General features: G+C 54.2%; 5 protein-coding genes across 5 annotated transcripts; all 5 read left to right on the plus strand.

The window, feature by feature from the left end:
* The first annotated feature begins 64 nt into the window (after positions 1-64).
* LOC123381889 (keratin-associated protein 9-1-like) lies at positions 65-4,127 on the plus strand. Its single transcript, XM_045044374.1, has one exon. It carries the CDS (start codon positions 3,040-3,042, stop codon positions 3,520-3,522), a length of 483 nt encoding a protein of 160 aa, XP_044900309.1. The 5' UTR covers positions 65-3,039; the 3' UTR covers positions 3,523-4,127.
* Positions 4,128-4,282: 155 nt separating this feature from the next.
* Positions 4,283-8,287, plus strand: LOC123381884 (keratin-associated protein 9-1-like). Its single transcript, XM_045044369.1, has one exon. The coding sequence runs from the start codon at positions 7,200-7,202 to the stop codon at positions 7,680-7,682; it is 483 nt and encodes a 160-aa protein (XP_044900304.1). The 5' UTR covers positions 4,283-7,199; the 3' UTR covers positions 7,683-8,287.
* A 155-nt stretch (positions 8,288-8,442) lies between these two features.
* LOC123381883 (keratin-associated protein 9-1-like) lies at positions 8,443-12,446 on the plus strand. The gene has a single exon (XM_045044368.1). The coding sequence runs from the start codon at positions 11,359-11,361 to the stop codon at positions 11,839-11,841; it is 483 nt and encodes a 160-aa protein (XP_044900303.1). The 5' UTR covers positions 8,443-11,358; the 3' UTR covers positions 11,842-12,446.
* Positions 12,447-12,601: 155 nt separating this feature from the next.
* On the plus strand, positions 12,602-16,602 carry LOC123381887 (keratin-associated protein 9-1-like). Its single transcript, XM_045044372.1, has one exon. The coding sequence runs from the start codon at positions 15,515-15,517 to the stop codon at positions 15,995-15,997; it is 483 nt and encodes a 160-aa protein (XP_044900307.1). The 5' UTR covers positions 12,602-15,514; the 3' UTR covers positions 15,998-16,602.
* A 155-nt stretch (positions 16,603-16,757) lies between these two features.
* Positions 16,758-20,762, plus strand: LOC123381886 (keratin-associated protein 9-1-like). The gene has a single exon (XM_045044371.1). The coding sequence runs from the start codon at positions 19,675-19,677 to the stop codon at positions 20,155-20,157; it is 483 nt and encodes a 160-aa protein (XP_044900306.1). The 5' UTR covers positions 16,758-19,674; the 3' UTR covers positions 20,158-20,762.
* The last annotated feature ends 117 nt before the right edge of the window (positions 20,763-20,879 follow it).

Raw genomic sequence — 20,879 nt, forward strand, 5'->3', positions numbered from 1 at the left:
CCAATGCGAGGTTTTGTATGTACATTTTACATCACATGCAGTGTCCGTGTGGAGCCATACACGGTCCTCCACAAGTCATTATGCGCATTTTCAGCTGAGGAGATTTCACGGTGGAATGTCCCACAGCTGGCATGGACACACTCGGATCCAAGACTGTGGTTCGGGCGCTTGCTGAAGCGCACTTACGTTCAGATCTCCAGACGTGGTAGCAGACACCCTTAGTCTCAGCACCAGCAACGTGTCCATCCGAGGCCTGCTTTGACCGCACAAGTGTTACTCTCCTGTCCAGGCGGGCCATCACTGGCACTACATTGTAGACATCAGTGTCCTACAACTCAGCCACAGCAGCCATATGTGAGGACGGCGGGACCTGCCCTTTAGAGCCCTGGGGAACACGGGATGCTCCTGTTGCCTTGGGTGGCATCCGGCCCCTCAGCACTCTTCTGCCTCACATACAGGTGAGCCTGCGGTGTCCTCGTGAGCCACAGAGGCAGCTGAACACGCTTGTGTTTGGGTCGTGCATATCACATTCTTGTTTGGCCTCCTCGTCCCCAGGACCTAATGGTATAGTAAAATGGCATCATGTGATTTTCTGCCAAACCTATGCATCTCCCCTCCCGTAAGGCAGTTTGTCATGGTGATCAAAATGTTGCCCAGAGAGTTGATGAAGCATGGTGTCAGGGCCAGAGAGATCGTGCAATGGGCACGTAGGACTTTGAGTACTCCATGAGCTCTGAACCATCTAAGGAAACAGAATAAGCTCTGGTATATTGTGGAGGAAGTGTGAGCAACCGAGGGGGGAAAAAACGATGCCTGCTCCGTGGGGGTGAGGAGAATGTGAGGAAGCAAAAAGAGACAACAACGTGTGCATTCCTAGGAGTCGAGGACGAAGGCTGGTGCTCCTGGTCCAGAGCCACTGGTGCCGCGTCAGCACTCAGGGCTGTGAGGCCGATTCAGGCTCTGAGAGGAATAGGAGACAGGGCCCCGGGTCCCTTCCTGGGAGCAGTGGAGGGACCTCTGATGAGCTTCGAAGGCCCCTATGCAGGACACATGCCACCATTGGAGACTAGGTACCCAGGATGCTCTGGAGAGACTGCCAAGGCCAAACGTGCCTACCGCTGCTGGTTCTCAAGAGCGCCGTGTTGGCAAACTGAGATGAAAACCTGACGCGACCCATGTTTCCGAATATTTGCTGGATGTTGACTAAATCCTTCATGAGCATTCCCTTCAATTCTTGGAGGGATTTGCAAAGTAGGTATTAAGGTTCCCATTGTAGAGGTGAGGAAATTGAGACTGAGTGGGGTAAAGGAATGTCAGAGTTTGGTTTTCCAGAAGCTCCTCTTAAGTAAAGAGTCCAGGAATGTGGATTCTTTGGGGAGGTCATATCACACTGGTCCGAGTGTGGGGAAGTGTCACAGGGAAGAAACACTTTGAGGCCAGCCTCACAGTTTGCAACCAAAGCTTTAACCTGGAAGGTATCTCAGAAACGGTACAACTCCAAACACGCACACGCGCGCGCGCACGCGATCGCGCACACACACGCAGACGCGCGCGCGCACGCACACACACACACACACACACACACACACACAGGTTGAGATTCTCTTATTTCAGCCATGAGGGAGCTGGAGTCTTTATAAACCCACTCTCCAGAAGCAAGGGTTGAGTGTGTTTTCTCCGTGTGGCATGCTCAGGCAGCCTGACATTCTGCTGCGCGTGAAAAGGGCACTTAGGCATTGAGGTGCAGAGCTGGTAGGCAGAAGTTGTCCCAAACACACCAGTACCCAAGAGATAGGGTTGGTGGCTTCAGACGTCTTTGGCAGACTATGGTTGTCACCATTCATTCCACTATGTTCTGAATTAGCCGGGCGGATGGAGAAAATCATTGGAAGAAACAGAAGAAGATGGTGGAATATGAATGGGGGGATGAGGAGAGGAGTAGGGAGAAAAGGAGAAGGGAGGGAGGAAGAAAGGAAGCATAGAAGGAAGGGGGCAGGGAGGAAGCGAGGGAGAAAGGGAGGAGAAGAAAGAGAGAAACTAAAGAATGAAGGGAAGGAAGGAAGGCAAGAAGGCACGGTGTGAGGAAGGGATGGGCAGGCATGCAGGGAGGAAGGGAGAAAGGCAGAAAAAGAAAGACAGCCTGACAGAAAAAAGAAAGAGCAACCATAAATAAAGATGTAATGAGCTACGTGAGGACACTGACGAGGCTAGCTAACAAGGTTAGGACTAGAGTCCCCAACTCACCTGGTTTTGCCCAAACTGCCCCCGCCTTTATGGCCCTGAAAGCCCCCCCTCCGGTGAAAGCGTTCGACCCGAGGAAAATCAGGGGTCCTGGTCAACAAGGACGTACATTGACTGATGGTTGCTTAGTCCCAGGGTACTGCTGCTGCTTCTCCCCACCTGCTTTGCTTCTGCCTCGCCATGTGGCAGAGAAAACCCCAGACATCGGCTACGCAAGGGTCTTTGATTGAACTGAGATACGCAGGTGGGGTTGGGTGCTACAGGAGACAGATAACGCCTGTGGGAGTCTTGAATCCGGCTTCTGTGGGGAAACGGAACTGGGCTCAGGGAACTACCACATCTGTCCCAGTGAACATATCAGCATCGTGCCCCTCACCTCAGAGATACTCGCAATCCACTTACAGTCTAAGGGCAAAGACTGGGGAGGGAACACTGCTGTGAGCCTAGCCACCCCAGCAGAACGTGATCACACGATGGATGCCATGATCACTGAAACAAGAACGATGCTGCTGATGTGCCCACCTTCCTCGCGTTGGAAAATGTTGCTGTGAGTTATTGTCAAATAGGAAACCATTAGACACTTATTTTGTAACGATTCCTAACATTTAGGAAACAGCTTCCTCGTTTATGATTCCCCCAGTGACTACGGAAAACGATGTAAACACCAACAAGGAAAGTCCTGCCCATTGGCCTAACCTTCGGGGGTCCAGCGCATAAAAGCCCCAGAACCGGAGGAGGCACCAGAATCTGACAACCTCACCTCCGGACAGGACCCGCCCACCCTCCACCCCAGACACCATGACCCACTCGTGCTGCTCCTCTTGCTGCCAGCCTACGTGCTGCAGGACCACCTGCTGCCGGACCACCTGCTGCCAGCCCAGCGGCTGTGGGTCCAGCGGCTATGGGTCGAGCTGCTGCCAGCCTTGCTGCCGCCCAACTTGCTGTCACACCACCTGCTGCCGGACCACCTGCTGCCAGCCCAGCTGCTGTGGGTGTAGCGGCTGTGGACACAACTGCGGTGGGTCTAGCGGCTGTGGTTCCAGCTGCTGCCAGCCTTGCTGCCGCCCAGCTTGCTGTCACACCACCTGCTGCCGGACCACCTGCTGCCAGCCCAGCTGCTGTGGGTCCAGCGGCTGCGGACACAACTGCGGTGGGTCTAGCGGCTGTGGGTCGAGCTGCTGCCAGCCTTGCTGCTGCCCAACTTGCTGTCATACCACCTGCTGCCGGACCACCTGCTGCCAGCCCAGCTGTTGTGGGTCCAGCGGCTGTGGACAAAACTGATGTGGGTCCCGCTGCTGCCAGCCAGGTTGCTGAACCCCCGTGTACTGCACGAGAACCTGCTACCACCCCACCTGCTGCGGCCTGCCTGGGTGCCTAGCCCAGGGCTCTGGATCCTGCTGCCAGCCTTCCTGCTGCTGATTGCCTCGCCAAGAACCACCATCTGACTTGCCACTTGGGAATTGGTCACCGCCAAGCGTTGCGGAAAGCCAGCCCGCAATCCCCAACATCTCGGTTAGTCGCCTGCCTGTCTACCATCTTGTGAACCGGCCCGATGAAGTTGTGGACCGCTTCTCCCTGATTCGCTTCTTCTTTCCTTCCTCTGCGTCATGTGCCAGCTTCACCCATCCTGATACAGAGTGAGGATCTCTGTTTGGTCTCCATAGTCAAGAACTTTATCCTGTCCCTCTAAATACGTCAGCGAAACAACTCCTCAGGAATGACCTATAACTCGTGGAAACTGCTGAAAGCCCACACGGGTATGTTTCCTTTCTCGGTGTACTCATGAAGCTTGTACGCCTCTTGCTGCCTGTCATGTTCCCTTTCAATGTCTCCCTAGACGCGGGGAGTCTCACCTGCATCTCTTAATAAATCCTAATCATTTGGAATCCCGTACTGTCTATGTGTTTTTGTACCCTGTTTCCAATGCGAGGTTTTGTACGTACATTTTACATCACATGCAGTGTCCGTGTGGAGCCATACACGGTCCTCCACAAGTCATTATGCGCATTTTCAGCTGAGGAGATTTCACGGTGGAATGTCCCACAGCTGGCATGGACACACTCGGATCCAAGACTGTGGTTCGGGCGCTTGCTGAAGCGCACTTACGTTCAGATCTCCAGACGTGGTAGCAGACACCCTTAGTCTCAGCACCAGCAACGTGTCCATCCGAGGCCTGCTTTGACCGCACAAGTGTTACTCTCCTGTCCAGGCGGGCCATCACTGGCACTACGTTGTAGACATCAGTGTCCTACAACTCAGCCACAGCAGCCATATGTGAGGACGGCGGGACCTGCCCTTTAGAGCCCTGGGGAACACGGGATGCTCCTGTTGCCTTGGGTGGCATCCGGCCCCTCAGCACTCTTCTGCCTCACATACAGGTGAGCCTGCGGTGTCCTCGTGAGCCACAGAGGCAGCTGAACACGCTTGTGTTTGGGTCGTGCATATCACATTCTTGTTTGGCCTCCTCGTCCCCAGGACCTAATGGTATAGTAAAATGGCATCATGTGATTTTCTGCCAAACCTATGCATCTCCCCTCCCGTAAGGCAGTTTGTCATGGTGATCAAAATGTTGCCCAGAGAGTTGATGAAGCATGGTGTCAGGGCCAGAGAGATCGTGCAATGGGCACGTAGGACTTTGAGTACTCCATGAGCTCTGAACCATCTAAGGAAACAGAATAAGCTCTGGTATATTGTGGAGGAAGTGTGAGCAACCGAGGGGGGAAAAAACGATGCCTGCTCCGTGGGGGTGAGGAGAATGTGAGGAAGCAAAAAGAGACAACAACGTGTGCATTCCTAGGAGTCGAGGACGAAGGCTGGTGCTCCTGGTCCAGAGCCACTGGTGCCGCGTCAGCACTCAGGGCTGTGAGGCCGATTCAGGCTCTGAGAGGAATAGGAGACAGGGCCCCGGGTCCCTTCCTGGGAGCAGTGGAGGGACCTCTGATGAGCTTCGAAGGCCCCTATGCAGGACACATGCCACCATTGGAGACTAGGTACCCAGGATGCTCTGGAGAGACTGCCAAGGCCAAACGTGCCTACCGCTGCTGGTTCTCAAGAGCGCCGTGTTGGCAAACTGAGATGAAAACCTGACGCGACCCATGTTTCCGAATATTTGCTGGATGTTGACTAAATCCTTCATGAGCATTCCCTTCAATTCTTGGAGGGATTTGCAAAGTAGGTATTAAGGTTCCCATTGTAGAGGTGAGGAAATTGAGACTGAGTGGGGTAAAGGAATGTCAGAGTTTGGTTTTCCAGAAGCTCCTCTTAAGTAAAGAGTCCAGGAATGTGGATTCTTTGGGGAGGTCATATCACACTGGTCCGAGTGTGGGGAAGTGTCACAGGGAAGAAACACTTTGAGGCCAGCCTCACAGTTTGCAACCAAAGCTTTAACCTGGAAGGTATCTCAGAAACGGTACAACTCCAAACACGCACACGCGCGCGCGCACGCGATCGCGCACACACACGCAGACGCGCGCGCACGCACACACACACACACACACACACACACACACAGGTTGAGATTCTCTTATTTCAGCCATGAGGGAGCTGGAGTCTTTATAAACCCACTCTCCAGAAGCAAGGGTTGAGTGTGTTTTCTCCGTGTGGCATGCTCAGGCAGCCTGACATTCTGCTGCGCGTGAAAAGGGCACTTAGGCATTGAGGTGCAGAGCTGGTAGGCAGAAGTTGTCCCAAACACACCAGTACCCAAGAGATAGGGTTGGTGGCTTCAGACGTCTTTGGCAGACTATGGTTGTCACCATTCATTCCACTATGTTCTGAATTAGCCGGGCGGATGGAGAAAATCATTGGAAGAAACAGAAGAAGATGGTGGAATATGAATGGGGGGATGAGGAGAGGAGTAGGGAGAAAAGGAGAAGGGAGGGAGGAAGAAAGGAAGCATAGAAGGAAGGGGGCAGGGAGGAAGCGAGGGAGAAAGGGAGGAGAAGAAAGAGAGAAACTAAAGAATGAAGGGAAGGAAGGAAGGCAAGAAGGCACGGTGTGAGGAAGGGATGGGCAGGCATGCAGGGAGGAAGGGAGAAAGGCAGAAAAAGAAAGACAGCCTGACAGAAAAAAGAAAGAGCAACCATAAATAAAGATGTAATGAGCTACGTGAGGACACTGACGAGGCTAGCTAACAAGGTTAGGACTAGAGTCCCCAACTCACCTGGTTTTGCCCAAACTGCCCCCGCCTTTATGGCCCTGAAAGCCCCCGCCTCCGGTGAAAGCGTTCGACCCGAGGAAAATCAGGGGTCCTGGTCAACAAGGACGTACATTGACTGATGGTTGCTTAGTCCCAGGGTACTGCTGCTGCTTCTCCCCACCTGCTTTGCTTCTGCCTCGCCATGTGGCAGAGAAAACCCCAGACATCGGCTACGCAAGGGTCTTTGATTGAACTGAGATACGCAGGTGGGGTTGGGTGCTACAGGAGACAGATAACGCCTGTGGGAGTCTTGAATCCGGCTTCTGTGGGGAAACGGAACTGGGCTCAGGGAACTACCACATCTGTCCCAGTGAACATATCAGCATCGTGCCCCTCACCTCAGAGATACTCGCAATCCACTTACAGTCTAAGGGCAAAGACTGGGGAGGGAACACTGCTGTGAGCCTAGCCACCCCAGCAGAACGTGATCACACGATGGATGCCATGATCACTGAAACAAGAACGATGCTGCTGATGTGCCCACCTTCCTCGCGTTGGAAAATGTTGCTGTGAGTTATTGTCAAATAGGAAACCATTAGACACTTATTTTGTAACGATTCCTAACATTTAGGAAACAGCTTCCTCGTTTATGATTCCCCCAGTGACTACGGAAAACGATGTAAACACCAACAAGGAAAGTCCTGCCCATTGGCCTAACCTTCGGGGGTCCAGCGCATAAAAGCCCCAGAACCGGAGGAGGCACCAGAATCTGACAACCTCACCTCCGGACAGGACCCGCCCACCCTCCACCCCAGACACCATGACCCACTCGTGCTGCTCCTCTTGCTGCCAGCCTACGTGCTGCAGGACCACCTGCTGCCGGACCACCTGCTGCCAGCCCAGCGGCTGTGGGTCCAGCGGCTATGGGTCGAGCTGCTGCCAGCCTTGCTGCCGCCCAACTTGCTGTCACACCACCTGCTGCCGGACCACCTGCTGCCAGCCCAGCTGCTGTGGGTGTAGCGGCTGTGGACACAACTGCGGTGGGTCTAGCGGCTGTGGTTCCAGCTGCTGCCAGCCTTGCTGCCGCCCAGCTTGCTGTCACACCACCTGCTGCCGGACCACCTGCTGCCAGCCCAGCTGCTGTGGGTCCAGCGGCTGCGGACACAACTGCGGTGGGTCTAGCGGCTGTGGGTCGAGCTGCTGCCAGCCTTGCTGCTGCCCAACTTGCTGTCATACCACCTGCTGCCGGACCACCTGCTGCCAGCCCAGCTGTTGTGGGTCCAGCGGCTGTGGACAAAACTGATGTGGGTCCCGCTGCTGCCAGCCAGGTTGCTGAACCCCCGTGTACTGCACGAGAACCTGCTACCACCCCACCTGCTGCGGCCTGCCTGGGTGCCTAGCCCAGGGCTCTGGATCCTGCTGCCAGCCTTCCTGCTGCTGATTGCCTCGCCAAGAACCACCATCTGACTTGCCACTTGGGAATTGGTCACCGCCAAGCGTTGCGGAAAGCCAGCCCGCAATCCCCAACATCTCGGTTAGTCGCCTGCCTGTCTACCATCTTGTGAACCGGCCCGATGAAGTTGTGGACCGCTTCTCCCTGATTCGCTTCTTCTTTCCTTCCTCTGCGTCATGTGCCAGCTTCACCCATCCTGATACAGAGTGAGGATCTCTGTTTGGTCTCCATAGTCAAGAACTTTATCCTGTCCCTCTAAATACGTCAGCGAAACAACTCCTCAGGAATGACCTATAACTCGTGGAAACTGCTGAAAGCCCACACGGGTATGTTTCCTTTCTCGGTGTACTCATGAAGCTTGTACGCCTCTTGCTGCCTGTCATGTTCCCTTTCAATGTCTCCCTAGACGCGGGGAGTCTCACCTGCATCTCTTAATAAATCCTAATCATTTGGAATCCCGTACTGTCTATGTGTTTTTGTACCCTGTTTCCAATGCGAGGTTTTGTACGTACATTTTACATCACATGCAGTGTCCGTGTGGAGCCATACACGGTCCTCCACAAGTCATTATGCGCATTTTCAGCTGAGGAGATTTCACGGTGGAATGTCCCACAGCTGGCATGGACACACTCGGATCCAAGACTGTGGTTCGGGCGCTTGCTGAAGCGCACTTACGTTCAGATCTCCAGACGTGGTAGCAGACACCCTTAGTCTCAGCACCAGCAACGTGTCCATCCGAGGCCTGCTTTGACCGCACAAGTGTTACTCTCCTGTCCAGGCGGGCCATCACTGGCACTACGTTGTAGACATCAGTGTCCTACAACTCAGCCACAGCAGCCATATGTGAGGACGGCGGGACCTGCCCTTTAGAGCCCTGGGGAACACGGGATGCTCCTGTTGCCTTGGGTGGCATCCGGCCCCTCAGCACTCTTCTGCCTCACATACAGGTGAGCCTGCGGTGTCCTCGTGAGCCACAGAGGCAGCTGAACACGCTTGTGTTTGGGTCGTGCATATCACATTCTTGTTTGGCCTCCTCGTCCCCAGGACCTAATGGTATAGTAAAATGGCATCATGTGATTTTCTGCCAAACCTATGCATCTCCCCTCCCGTAAGGCAGTTTGTCATGGTGATCAAAATGTTGCCCAGAGAGTTGATGAAGCATGGTGTCAGGGCCAGAGAGATCGTGCAATGGGCACGTAGGACTTTGAGTACTCCATGAGCTCTGAACCATCTAAGGAAACAGAATAAGCTCTGGTATATTGTGGAGGAAGTGTGAGCAACCGAGGGGGGAAAAAACGATGCCTGCTCCGTGGGGGTGAGGAGAATGTGAGGAAGCAAAAAGAGACAACAACGTGTGCATTCCTAGGAGTCGAGGACGAAGGCTGGTGCTCCTGGTCCAGAGCCACTGGTGCCGCGTCAGCACTCAGGGCTGTGAGGCCGATTCAGGCTCTGAGAGGAATAGGAGACAGGGCCCCGGGTCCCTTCCTGGGAGCAGTGGAGGGACCTCTGATGAGCTTCGAAGGCCCCTATGCAGGACACATGCCACCATTGGAGACTAGGTACCCAGGATGCTCTGGAGAGACTGCCAAGGCCAAACGTGCCTACCGCTGCTGGTTCTCAAGAGCGCCGTGTTGGCAAACTGAGATGAAAACCTGACGCGACCCATGTTTCCGAATATTTGCTGGATGTTGACTAAATCCTTCATGAGCATTCCCTTCAATTCTTGGAGGGATTTGCAAAGTAGGTATTAAGGTTCCCATTGTAGAGGTGAGGAAATTGAGACTGAGTGGGGTAAAGGAATGTCAGAGTTTGGTTTTCCAGAAGCTCCTCTTAAGTAAAGAGTCCAGGAATGTGGATTCTTTGGGGAGGTCATATCACACTGGTCCGAGTGTGGGGAAGTGTCACAGGGAAGAAACACTTTGAGGCCAGCCTCACAGTTTGCAACCAAAGCTTTAACCTGGAAGGTATCTCAGAAACGGTACAACTCCAAACACGCACACGCGCGCGCGCACGCGATCGCGCACACACACGCAGACGCGCGCGCACGCACACACACACACACACACACACACACACACAGGTTGAGATTCTCTTATTTCAGCCATGAGGGAGCTGGAGTCTTTATAAACCCACTCTCCAGAAGCAAGGGTTGAGTGTGTTTTCTCCGTGTGGCATGCTCAGGCAGCCTGACATTCTGCTGCGCGTGAAAAGGGCACTTAGGCATTGAGGTGCAGAGCTGGTAGGCAGAAGTTGTCCCAAACACACCAGTACCCAAGAGATAGGGTTGGTGGCTTCAGACGTCTTTGGCAGACTATGGTTGTCACCATTCATTCCACTATGTTCTGAATTAGCCGGGCGGATGGAGAAAATCATTGGAAGAAACAGAAGAAGATGGTGGAATATGAATGGGGGGATGAGGAGAGGAGTAGGGAGAAAAGGAGAAGGGAGGGAGGAAGAAAGGAAGCATAGAAGGAAGGGGGCAGGGAGGAAGCGAGGGAGAAAGGGAGGAGAAGAAAGAGAGAAACTAAAGAATGAAGGGAAGGAAGGAAGGCAAGAAGGCACGGTGTGAGGAAGGGATGGGCAGGCATGCAGGGAGGAAGGGAGAAAGGCAGAAAAAGAAAGACAGCCTGACAGAAAAAAGAAAGAGCAACCATAAATAAAGATGTAATGAGCTACGTGAGGACACTGACGAGGCTAGCTAACAAGGTTAGGACTAGAGTCCCCAACTCACCTGGTTTTGCCCAAACTGCCCCCGCCTTTATGGCCCTGAAAGCCCCCCCTCCGGTGAAAGCGTTCGACCCGAGGAAAATCAGGGGTCCTGGTCAACAAGGACGTACATTGACTGATGGTTGCTTAGTCCCAGGGTACTGCTGCTGCTTCTCCCCACCTGCTTTGCTTCTGCCTCGCCATGTGGCAGAGAAAACCCCAGACATCGGCTACGCAAGGGTCTTTGATTGAACTGAGATACGCAGGTGGGGTTGGGTGCTACAGGAGACAGATAACGCCTGTGGGAGTCTTGAATCCGGCTTCTGTGGGGAAACGGAACTGGGCTCAGGGAACTACCACATCTGTCCCAGTGAACATATCAGCATCGTGCCCCTCACCTCAGAGATACTCGCAATCCACTTACAGTCTAAGGGCAAAGACTGGGGAGGGAACACTGCTGTGAGCCTAGCCACCCCAGCAGAACGTGATCACACGATGGATGCCATGATCACTGAAACAAGAACGATGCTGCTGATGTGCCCACCTTCCTCGCGTTGGAAAATGTTGCTGTGAGTTATTGTCAAATAGGAAACCATTAGACACTTATTTTGTAACGATTCCTAACATTTAGGAAACAGCTTCCTCGTTTATGATTCCCCCAGTGACTACGGAAAACGATGTAAACACCAACAAGGAAAGTCCTGCCCATTGGCCTAACCTTCGGGGGTCCAGCGCATAAAAGCCCCAGAACCGGAGGAGGCACCAGAATCTGACAACCTCACCTCCGGACAGGACCCGCCCACCCTCCACCCCAGACACCATGACCCACTCGTGCTGCTCCTCTTGCTGCCAGCCTACGTGCTGCAGGACCACCTGCTGCCGGACCACCTGCTGCCAGCCCAGCGGCTGTGGGTCCAGCGGCTATGGGTCGAGCTGCTGCCAGCCTTGCTGCCGCCCAACTTGCTGTCACACCACCTGCTGCCGGACCACCTGCTGCCAGCCCAGCTGCTGTGGGTGTAGCGGCTGTGGACACAACTGCGGTGGGTCTAGCGGCTGTGGTTCCAGCTGCTGCCAGCCTTGCTGCCGCCCAGCTTGCTGTCACACCACCTGCTGCCGGACCACCTGCTGCCAGCCCAGCTGCTGTGGGTCCAGCGGCTGCGGACACAACTGCGGTGGGTCTAGCGGCTGTGGGTCGAGCTGCTGCCAGCCTTGCTGCTGCCCAACTTGCTGTCATACCACCTGCTGCCGGACCACCTGCTGCCAGCCCAGCTGTTGTGGGTCCAGCGGCTGTGGACAAAACTGATGTGGGTCCCGCTGCTGCCAGCCAGGTTGCTGAACCCCCGTGTACTGCACGAGAACCTGCTACCACCCCACCTGCTGCGGCCTGCCTGGGTGCCTAGCCCAGGGCTCTGGATCCTGCTGCCAGCCTTCCTGCTGCTGATTGCCTCGCCAAGAACCACCATCTGACTTGCCACTTGGGAATTGGTCACCGCCAAGCGTTGCGGAAAGCCAGCCCGCAATCCCCAACATCTCGGTTAGTCGCCTGCCTGTCTACCATCTTGTGAACCGGCCCGATGAAGTTGTGGACCGCTTCTCCCTGATTCGCTTCTTCTTTCCTTCCTCTGCGTCATGTGCCAGCTTCACCCATCCTGATACAGAGTGAGGATCTCTGTTTGGTCTCCATAGTCAAGAACTTTATCCTGTCCCTCTAAATACGTCAGCGAAACAACTCCTCAGGAATGACCTATAACTCGTGGAAACTGCTGAAAGCCCACACGGGTATGTTTCCTTTCTCGGTGTACTCATGAAGCTTGTACGCCTCTTGCTGCCTGTCATGTTCCCTTTCAATGTCTCCCTAGACGCGGGGAGTCTCACCTGCATCTCTTAATAAATCCTAATCATTTGGAATCCCGTACTGTCTATGTGTTTTTGTACCCTGTTTCCAATGCGAGGTTTTGTACGTACATTTTACATCACATGCAGTGTCCGTGTGGAGCCATACACGGTCCTCCACAAGTCATTATGCGCATTTTCAGCTGAGGAGATTTCACGGTGGAATGTCCCACAGCTGGCATGGACACACTCGGATCCAAGACTGTGGTTCGGGCGCTTGCTGAAGCGCACTTACGTTCAGATCTCCAGACGTGGTAGCAGACACCCTTAGTCTCAGCACCAGCAACGTGTCCATCCGAGGCCTGCTTTGACCGCACAAGTGTTACTCTCCTGTCCAGGCGGGCCATCACTGGCACTACGTTGTAGACATCAGTGTCCTACAACTCAGCCACAGCAGCCATATGTGAGGACGGCGGGACCTGCCCTTTAGAGCCCTGGGGAACACGGGATGCTCCTGTTGCCTTGGGTGGCATCCGGCCCCTCAGCACTCTTCTGCCTCACATACAGGTGAGCCTGCGGTGTCCTCGTGAGCCACAGAGGCAGCTGAACACGCTTGTGTTTGGGTCGTGCATATCACATTCTTGTTTGGCCTCCTCGTCCCCAGGACCTAATGGTATAGTAAAATGGCATCATGTGATTTTCTGCCAAACCTATGCATCTCCCCTCCCGTAAGGCAGTTTGTCATGGTGATCAAAATGTTGCCCAGAGAGTTGATGAAGCATGGTGTCAGGGCCAGAGAGATCGTGCAATGGGCACGTAGGACTTTGAGTACTCCATGAGCTCTGAACCATCTAAGGAAACAGAATAAGCTCTGGTATATTGTGGAGGAAGTGTGAGCAACCGAGGGGGGAAAAAACGATGCCTGCTCCGTGGGGGTGAGGAGAATGTGAGGAAGCAAAAAGAGACAACAACGTGTGCATTCCTAGGAGTCGAGGACGAAGGCTGGTGCTCCTGGTCCAGAGCCACTGGTGCCGCGTCAGCACTCAGGGCTGTGAGGCCGATTCAGGCTCTGAGAGGAATAGGAGACAGGGCCCCGGGTCCCTTCCTGGGAGCAGTGGAGGGACCTCTGATGAGCTTCGAAGGCCCCTATGCAGGACACATGCCACCATTGGAGACTAGGTACCCAGGATGCTCTGGAGAGACTGCCAAGGCCAAACGTGCCTACCGCTGCTGGTTCTCAAGAGCGCCGTGTTGGCAAACTGAGATGAAAACCTGACGCGACCCATGTTTCCGAATATTTGCTGGATGTTGACTAAATCCTTCATGAGCATTCCCTTCAATTCTTGGAGGGATTTGCAAAGTAGGTATTAAGGTTCCCATTGTAGAGGTGAGGAAATTGAGACTGAGTGGGGTAAAGGAATGTCAGAGTTTGGTTTTCCAGAAGCTCCTCTTAAGTAAAGAGTCCAGGAATGTGGATTCTTTGGGGAGGTCATATCACACTGGTCCGAGTGTGGGGAAGTGTCACAGGGAAGAAACACTTTGAGGCCAGCCTCACAGTTTGCAACCAAAGCTTTAACCTGGAAGGTATCTCAGAAACGGTACAACTCCAAACACGCACACGCGCGCGCGCACGCGATCGCGCACACACACGCAGACGCGCGCGCACGCACACACACACACACACACACACACACAGGTTGAGATTCTCTTATTTCAGCCATGAGGGAGCTGGAGTCTTTATAAACCCACTCTCCAGAAGCAAGGGTTGAGTGTGTTTTCTCCGTGTGGCATGCTCAGGCAGCCTGACATTCTGCTGCGCGTGAAAAGGGCACTTAGGCATTGAGGTGCAGAGCTGGTAGGCAGAAGTTGTCCCAAACACACCAGTACCCAAGAGATAGGGTTGGTGGCTTCAGACGTCTTTGGCAGACTATGGTTGTCACCATTCATTCCACTATGTTCTGAATTAGCCGGGCGGATGGAGAAAATCATTGGAAGAAACAGAAGAAGATGGTGGAATATGAATGGGGGGATGAGGAGAGGAGTAGGGAGAAAAGGAGAAGGGAGGGAGGAAGAAAGGAAGCATAGAAGGAAGGGGGCAGGGAGGAAGCGAGGGAGAAAGGGAGGAGAAGAAAGAGAGAAACTAAAGAATGAAGGGAAGGAAGGAAGGCAAGAAGGCACGGTGTGAGGAAGGGATGGGCAGGCATGCAGGGAGGAAGGGAGAAAGGCAGAAAAAGAAAGACAGCCTGACAGAAAAAAGAAAGAGCAACCATAAATAAAGATGTAATGAGCTACGTGAGGACACTGACGAGGCTAGCTAACAAGGTTAGGACTAGAGTCCCCAACTCACCTGGTTTTGCCCAAACTGCCCCCGCCTTTATGGCCCTGAAAGCCCCCCCCTCCGGTGAAAGCGTTCGACCCGAGGAAAATCAGGGGTCCTGGTCAACAAGGACGTACATTGACTGATGGTTGCTTAGTCCCAGGGTACTGCTGCTGCTTCTCCCCACCTGCTTTGCTTCTGCCTCGCCATGTGGCAGAGAAAACCCCAGACATCGGCTACGCAAGGGTCTTTGATTGAACTGAGATACGCAGGTGGGGTTGGGTGCTACAGGAGACAGATAACGCCTGTGGGAGTCTTGAATCCGGCTTCTGTGGGGAAACGGAACTGGGCTCAGGGAACTACCACATCTGTCCCAGTGAACATATCAGCATCGTGCCCCTCACCTCAGAGATACTCGCAATCCACTTACAGTCTAAGGGCAAAGACTGGGGAGGGAACACTGCTGTGAGCCTAGCCACCCCAGCAGAACGTGATCACACGATGGATGCCATGATCACTGAAACAAGAACGATGCTGCTGATGTGCCCACCTTCCTCGCGTTGGAAAATGTTGCTGTGAGTTATTGTCAAATAGGAAACCATTAGACACTTATTTTGTAACGATTCCTAACATTTAGGAAACAGCTTCCTCGTTTATGATTCCCCCAGTGACTACGGAAAACGATGTAAACACCAACAAGGAAAGTCCTGCCCATTGGCCTAACCTTCGGGGGTCCAGCGCATAAAAGCCCCAGAACCGGAGGAGGCACCAGAATCTGACAACCTCACCTCCGGACAGGACCCGCCCACCCTCCACCCCAGACACCATGACCCACTCGTGCTGCTCCTCTTGCTGCCAGCCTACGTGCTGCAGGACCACCTGCTGCCGGACCACCTGCTGCCAGCCCAGCGGCTGTGGGTCCAGCGGCTATGGGTCGAGCTGCTGCCAGCCTTGCTGCCGCCCAACTTGCTGTCACACCACCTGCTGCCGGACCACCTGCTGCCAGCCCAGCTGCTGTGGGTGTAGCGGCTGTGGACACAACTGCGGTGGGTCTAGCGGCTGTGGTTCCAGCTGCTGCCAGCCTTGCTGCCGCCCAGCTTGCTGTCACACCACCTGCTGCCGGACCACCTGCTGCCAGCCCAGCTGCTGTGGGTCCAGCGGCTGCGGACACAACTGCGGTGGGTCTAGCGGCTGTGGGTCGAGCTGCTGCCAGCCTTGCTGCTGCCCAACTTGCTGTCATACCACCTGCTGCCGGACCACCTGCTGCCAGCCCAGCTGTTGTGGGTCCAGCGGCTGTGGACAAAACTGATGTGGGTCCCGCTGCTGCCAGCCAGGTTGCTGAACCCCCGTGTACTGCACGAGAACCTGCTACCACCCCACCTGCTGCGGCCTGCCTGGGTGCCTAGCCCAGGGCTCTGGATCCTGCTGCCAGCCTTCCTGCTGCTGATTGCCTCGCCAAGAACCACCATCTGACTTGCCACTTGGGAATTGGTCACCGCCAAGCGTTGCGGAAAGCCAGCCCGCAATCCCCAACATCTCGGTTAGTCGCCTGCCTGTCTACCATCTTGTGAACCGGCCCGATGAAGTTGTGGACCGCTTCTCCCTGATTCGCTTCTTCTTTCCTTCCTCTGCGTCATGTGCCAGCTTCACCCATCCTGATACAGAGTGAGGATCTCTGTTTGGTCTCCATAGTCAAGAACTTTATCCTGTCCCTCTAAATACGTCAGCGAAACAACTCCTCAGGAATGACCTATAACTCGTGGAAACTGCTGAAAGCCCACACGGGTATGTTTCCTTTCTCGGTGTACTCATGAAGCTTGTACGCCTCTTGCTGCCTGTCATGTTCCCTTTCAATGTCTCCCTAGACGCGGGGAGTCTCACCTGCATCTCTTAATAAATCCTAATCATTTGGAATCCCGTACTGTCTATGTGTTTTTGTACCCTGTTTCCAATGCGAGGTTTTGTACGTACATTTTACATCACATGCAGTGTCCGTGTGGAGCCATACACGGTCCTCCACAAGTCATTATGCGCATTTTCAGCTGAGGAGATTTCACGGTGGAATGTCCCACAGCTGGCATGGACACACTCGGATCCAAGACTGTGGTTCGGGCGCTTGCTGAAGCGCACTTACGTTCAGATCTCCAGACGTGGTAGCAGACACCCTTAGTCTCAGCACCAGCAACGTGTCCATCCGAGGCCTGCTTTGACCGCACAAGTGTTACTCTCCTGTCCAGGCGGGCCATCACTGGCACTACGTTGTAGACATCAGTGTCCTACAACTCAGCCACAGCAGCCATATGTGAGGACGGCGGGACCTGCCCTTTAGAGCCCTGGGGAACACGGGATGCTCCTGTTGCCTTGGGTGGCATCCGGCCCCTCAGCACTCTTCTGCCTCACATACAGGTGAGCCTGCGGTGTCCTCGTGAGCCACAGAGGCAGCTGAACACGCTTGTGTTTGGGTCGTGCATATCACATTCTTGTTTGGCCTCCTCGTCCCCAGGACCTAATGGTATAGTAAAATGGCATCATGTGATTTTCTGCCAAACCTATGCATCTCCCCTCCCGTAAGGCAGTTTGTCATGGTGATCAAAATGTTGCCCAGAGAGTTGATGAAGCATGGTGTCAGGGCCAGAGAGATCGTGCAATGGGCACGTAGGACTTTGAGTACTCCATGAGCTCTGAACCATCTAAGGAAACAGAATAAGCTCTGGTATATTGTGGAGGAAGTGTGAGCAACCGAGGGGGGAAAAAACGATGCCTGCTCCGTGGGGGTGAGGAGAATGTGAGGAAGCAAAAAGAGACAACAACGTGTGCATTCCTAGGAGTCGAGGACGAAGGCTGGTGCTCCTGGTCCAGAGCCACTGGTGCCGCGTCAGCACTCAGGGCTGTGAGGCCGATTCAGGCTCTGAGAGGAATAGGAGACAGGGCCCCGGGTCCCTTCCTGGGAGCAGTGGAGGGACCTCTGATGAGCTTCGAAGGCCCCTATGCAGGACACATGCCACCATTGGAGACTAGGTACCCAGGATGCTCTGGAGAGACTGCCAAGGCCAAACGTGCCTACCGCTGCTGGTTCTCAAGAGCGCCGTGTTGGCAAACTGAGATGAAAACCTGACGCGACCCATGTTTCCGAATATTTGCTGGATGTTGACTAAATCCTTCATGAGCATTCCCTTCAATTCTTGGAGGGATTTGCAAAGTAGGTATTAAGGTTCCCATTGTAGAGGTGAGGAAATTGAGACTGAGTGGGGTAAAGGAATGTCAGAGTTTGGTTTTCCAGAAGCTCCTCTTAAGTAAAGAGTCCAGGAATGTGGATTCTTTGGGGAGGTCATATCACACTGGTCCGAGTGTGGGGAAGTGTCACAGGGAAGAAACACTTTGAGGCCAGCCTCACAGTTTGCAACCAAAGCTTTAACCTGGAAGGTATCTCAGAAACGGTACAACTCCAAACACGCACACGCGCGCGCGCACGCGATCGCGCACACACACGCAGACGCGCGCGCACGCACACACACACACACACACACACACACACACAGGTTGAGATTCTCTTATTTCAGCCATGAGGGAGCTGGAGTCTTTATAAACCCACTCTCCAGAAGCAAGGGTTGAGTGTGTTTTCTCCGTGTGGCATGCTCAGGCAGCCTGACATTCTGCTGCGCGTGAAAAGGGCACTTAGGCATTGAGGTGCAGAGCTGGTAGGCAGAAGTTGTCCCAAACACACCAGTACCCAAGAGATAGGGTTGGTGGCTTCAGACGTCTTTGGCAGACTATGGTTGTCACCATTCATTCCACTATGTTCTGAATTAGCCGGGCGGATGGAGAAAATCATTGGAAGAAACAGAAGAAGATGGTGGAATATGAATGGGGGGATGAGGAGAGGAGTAGGGAGAAAAGGAGAAGGGAGGGAGGAAGAAAGGAAGCATAGAAGGAAGGGGGCAGGGAGGAAGCGAGGGAGAAAGGGAGGAGAAGAAAGAGAGAAACTAAAGAATGAAGGGAAGGAAGGAAGGCAAGAAGGCACGGTGTGAGGAAGGGATGGGCAGGCATGCAGGGAGGAAGGGAGAAAGGCAGAAAAAGAAAGACAGCCTGACAGAAAAAAGAAAGAGCAACCATAAATAAAGATGTAATGAGCTACGTGAGGACACTGACGAGGCTAGCTAACAAGGTTAGGACTAGAGTCCCCAACTCACCTGGTTTTGCCCAAACTGCCCCCGCCTTTATGGCCCTGAAAGCCCCCGCCTCCGGTGAAAGCGTTCGACCCGAGGAAAATCAGGGGTCCTGGTCAACAAGGACGTACATTGACTGATGGTTGCTTAGTCCCAGGGTACTGCTGCTGCTTCTCCCCACCTGCTTTGCTTCTGCCTCGCCATGTGGCAGAGAAAACCCCAGACATCGGCTACGCAAGGGTCTTTGATTGAACTGAGATACGCAGGTGGGGTTGGGTGCTACAGGAGACAGATAACGCCTGTGGGAGTCTTGAATCCGGCTTCTGTGGGGAAACGGAACTGGGCTCAGGGAACTACCACATCTGTCCCAGTGAACATATCAGCATCGTGCCCCTCACCTCAGAGATACTCGCAATCCACTTACAGTCTAAGGGCAAAGACTGGGGAGGGAACACTGCTGTGAGCCTAGCCACCCCAGCAGAACGTGATCACACGATGGATGCCATGATCACTGAAACAAGAACGATGCTGCTGATGTGCCCACCTTCCTCGCGTTGGAAAATGTTGCTGTGAGTTATTGTCAAATAGGAAACCATTAGACACTTATTTTGTAACGATTCCTAACATTTAGGAAACAGCTTCCTCGTTTATGATTCCCCCAGTGACTACGGAAAACGATGTAAACACCAACAAGGAAAGTCCTGCCCATTGGCCTAACCTTCGGGGGTCCAGCGCATAAAAGCCCCAGAACCGGAGGAGGCACCAGAATCTGACAACCTCACCTCCGGACAGGACCCGCCCACCCTCCACCCCAGACACCATGACCCACTCGTGCTGCTCCTCTTGCTGCCAGCCTACGTGCTGCAGGACCACCTGCTGCCGGACCACCTGCTGCCAGCCCAGCGGCTGTGGGTCCAGCGGCTATGGGTCGAGCTGCTGCCAGCCTTGCTGCCGCCCAACTTGCTGTCACACCACCTGCTGCCGGACCACCTGCTGCCAGCCCAGCTGCTGTGGGTGTAGCGGCTGTGGACACAACTGCGGTGGGTCTAGCGGCTGTGGTTCCAGCTGCTGCCAGCCTTGCTGCCGCCCAGCTTGCTGTCACACCACCTGCTGCCGGACCACCTGCTGCCAGCCCAGCTGCTGTGGGTCCAGCGGCTGCGGACACAACTGCGGTGGGTCTAGCGGCTGTGGGTCGAGCTGCTGCCAGCCTTGCTGCTGCCCAACTTGCTGTCATACCACCTGCTGCCGGACCACCTGCTGCCAGCCCAGCTGTTGTGGGTCCAGCGGCTGTGGACAAAACTGATGTGGGTCCCGCTGCTGCCAGCCAGGTTGCTGAACCCCCGTGTACTGCACGAGAACCTGCTACCACCCCACCTGCTGCGGCCTGCCTGGGTGCCTAGCCCAGGGCTCTGGATCCTGCTGCCAGCCTTCCTGCTGCTGATTGCCTCGCCAAGAACCACCATCTGACTTGCCACTTGGGAATTGGTCACCGCCAAGCGTTGCGGAAAGCCAGCCCGCAATCCCCAACATCTCGGTTAGTCGCCTGCCTGTCTACCATCTTGTGAACCGGCCCGATGAAGTTGTGGACCGCTTCTCCCTGATTCGCTTCTTCTTTCCTTCCTCTGCGTCATGTGCCAGCTTCACCCATCCTGATACAGAGTGAGGATCTCTGTTTGGTCTCCATAGTCAAGAACTTTATCCTGTCCCTCTAAATACGTCAGCGAAACAACTCCTCAGGAATGACCTATAACTCGTGGAAACTGCTGAAAGCCCACACGGGTATGTTTCCTTTCTCGGTGTACTCATGAAGCTTGTACGCCTCTTGCTGCCTGTCATGTTCCCTTTCAATGTCTCCCTAGACGCGGGGAGTCTCACCTGCATCTCTTAATAAATCCTAATCATTTGGAATCCCGTACTGTCTATGTGTTTTTGTACCCTGTTTCCAATGCGAGGTTTTGTACGTACATTTTACATCACATGCAGTGTCCGTGTGGAGCCATACACGGTCCTCCACAAGTCATTATG

The sequence above is a fragment of the Felis catus genome, chromosome E1, assembly GCF_018350175.1.
Source record: "Felis catus isolate Fca126 chromosome E1, F.catus_Fca126_mat1.0, whole genome shotgun sequence".
NCBI classification, from domain to species: domain Eukaryota; kingdom Metazoa; phylum Chordata; class Mammalia; order Carnivora; family Felidae; genus Felis; species Felis catus.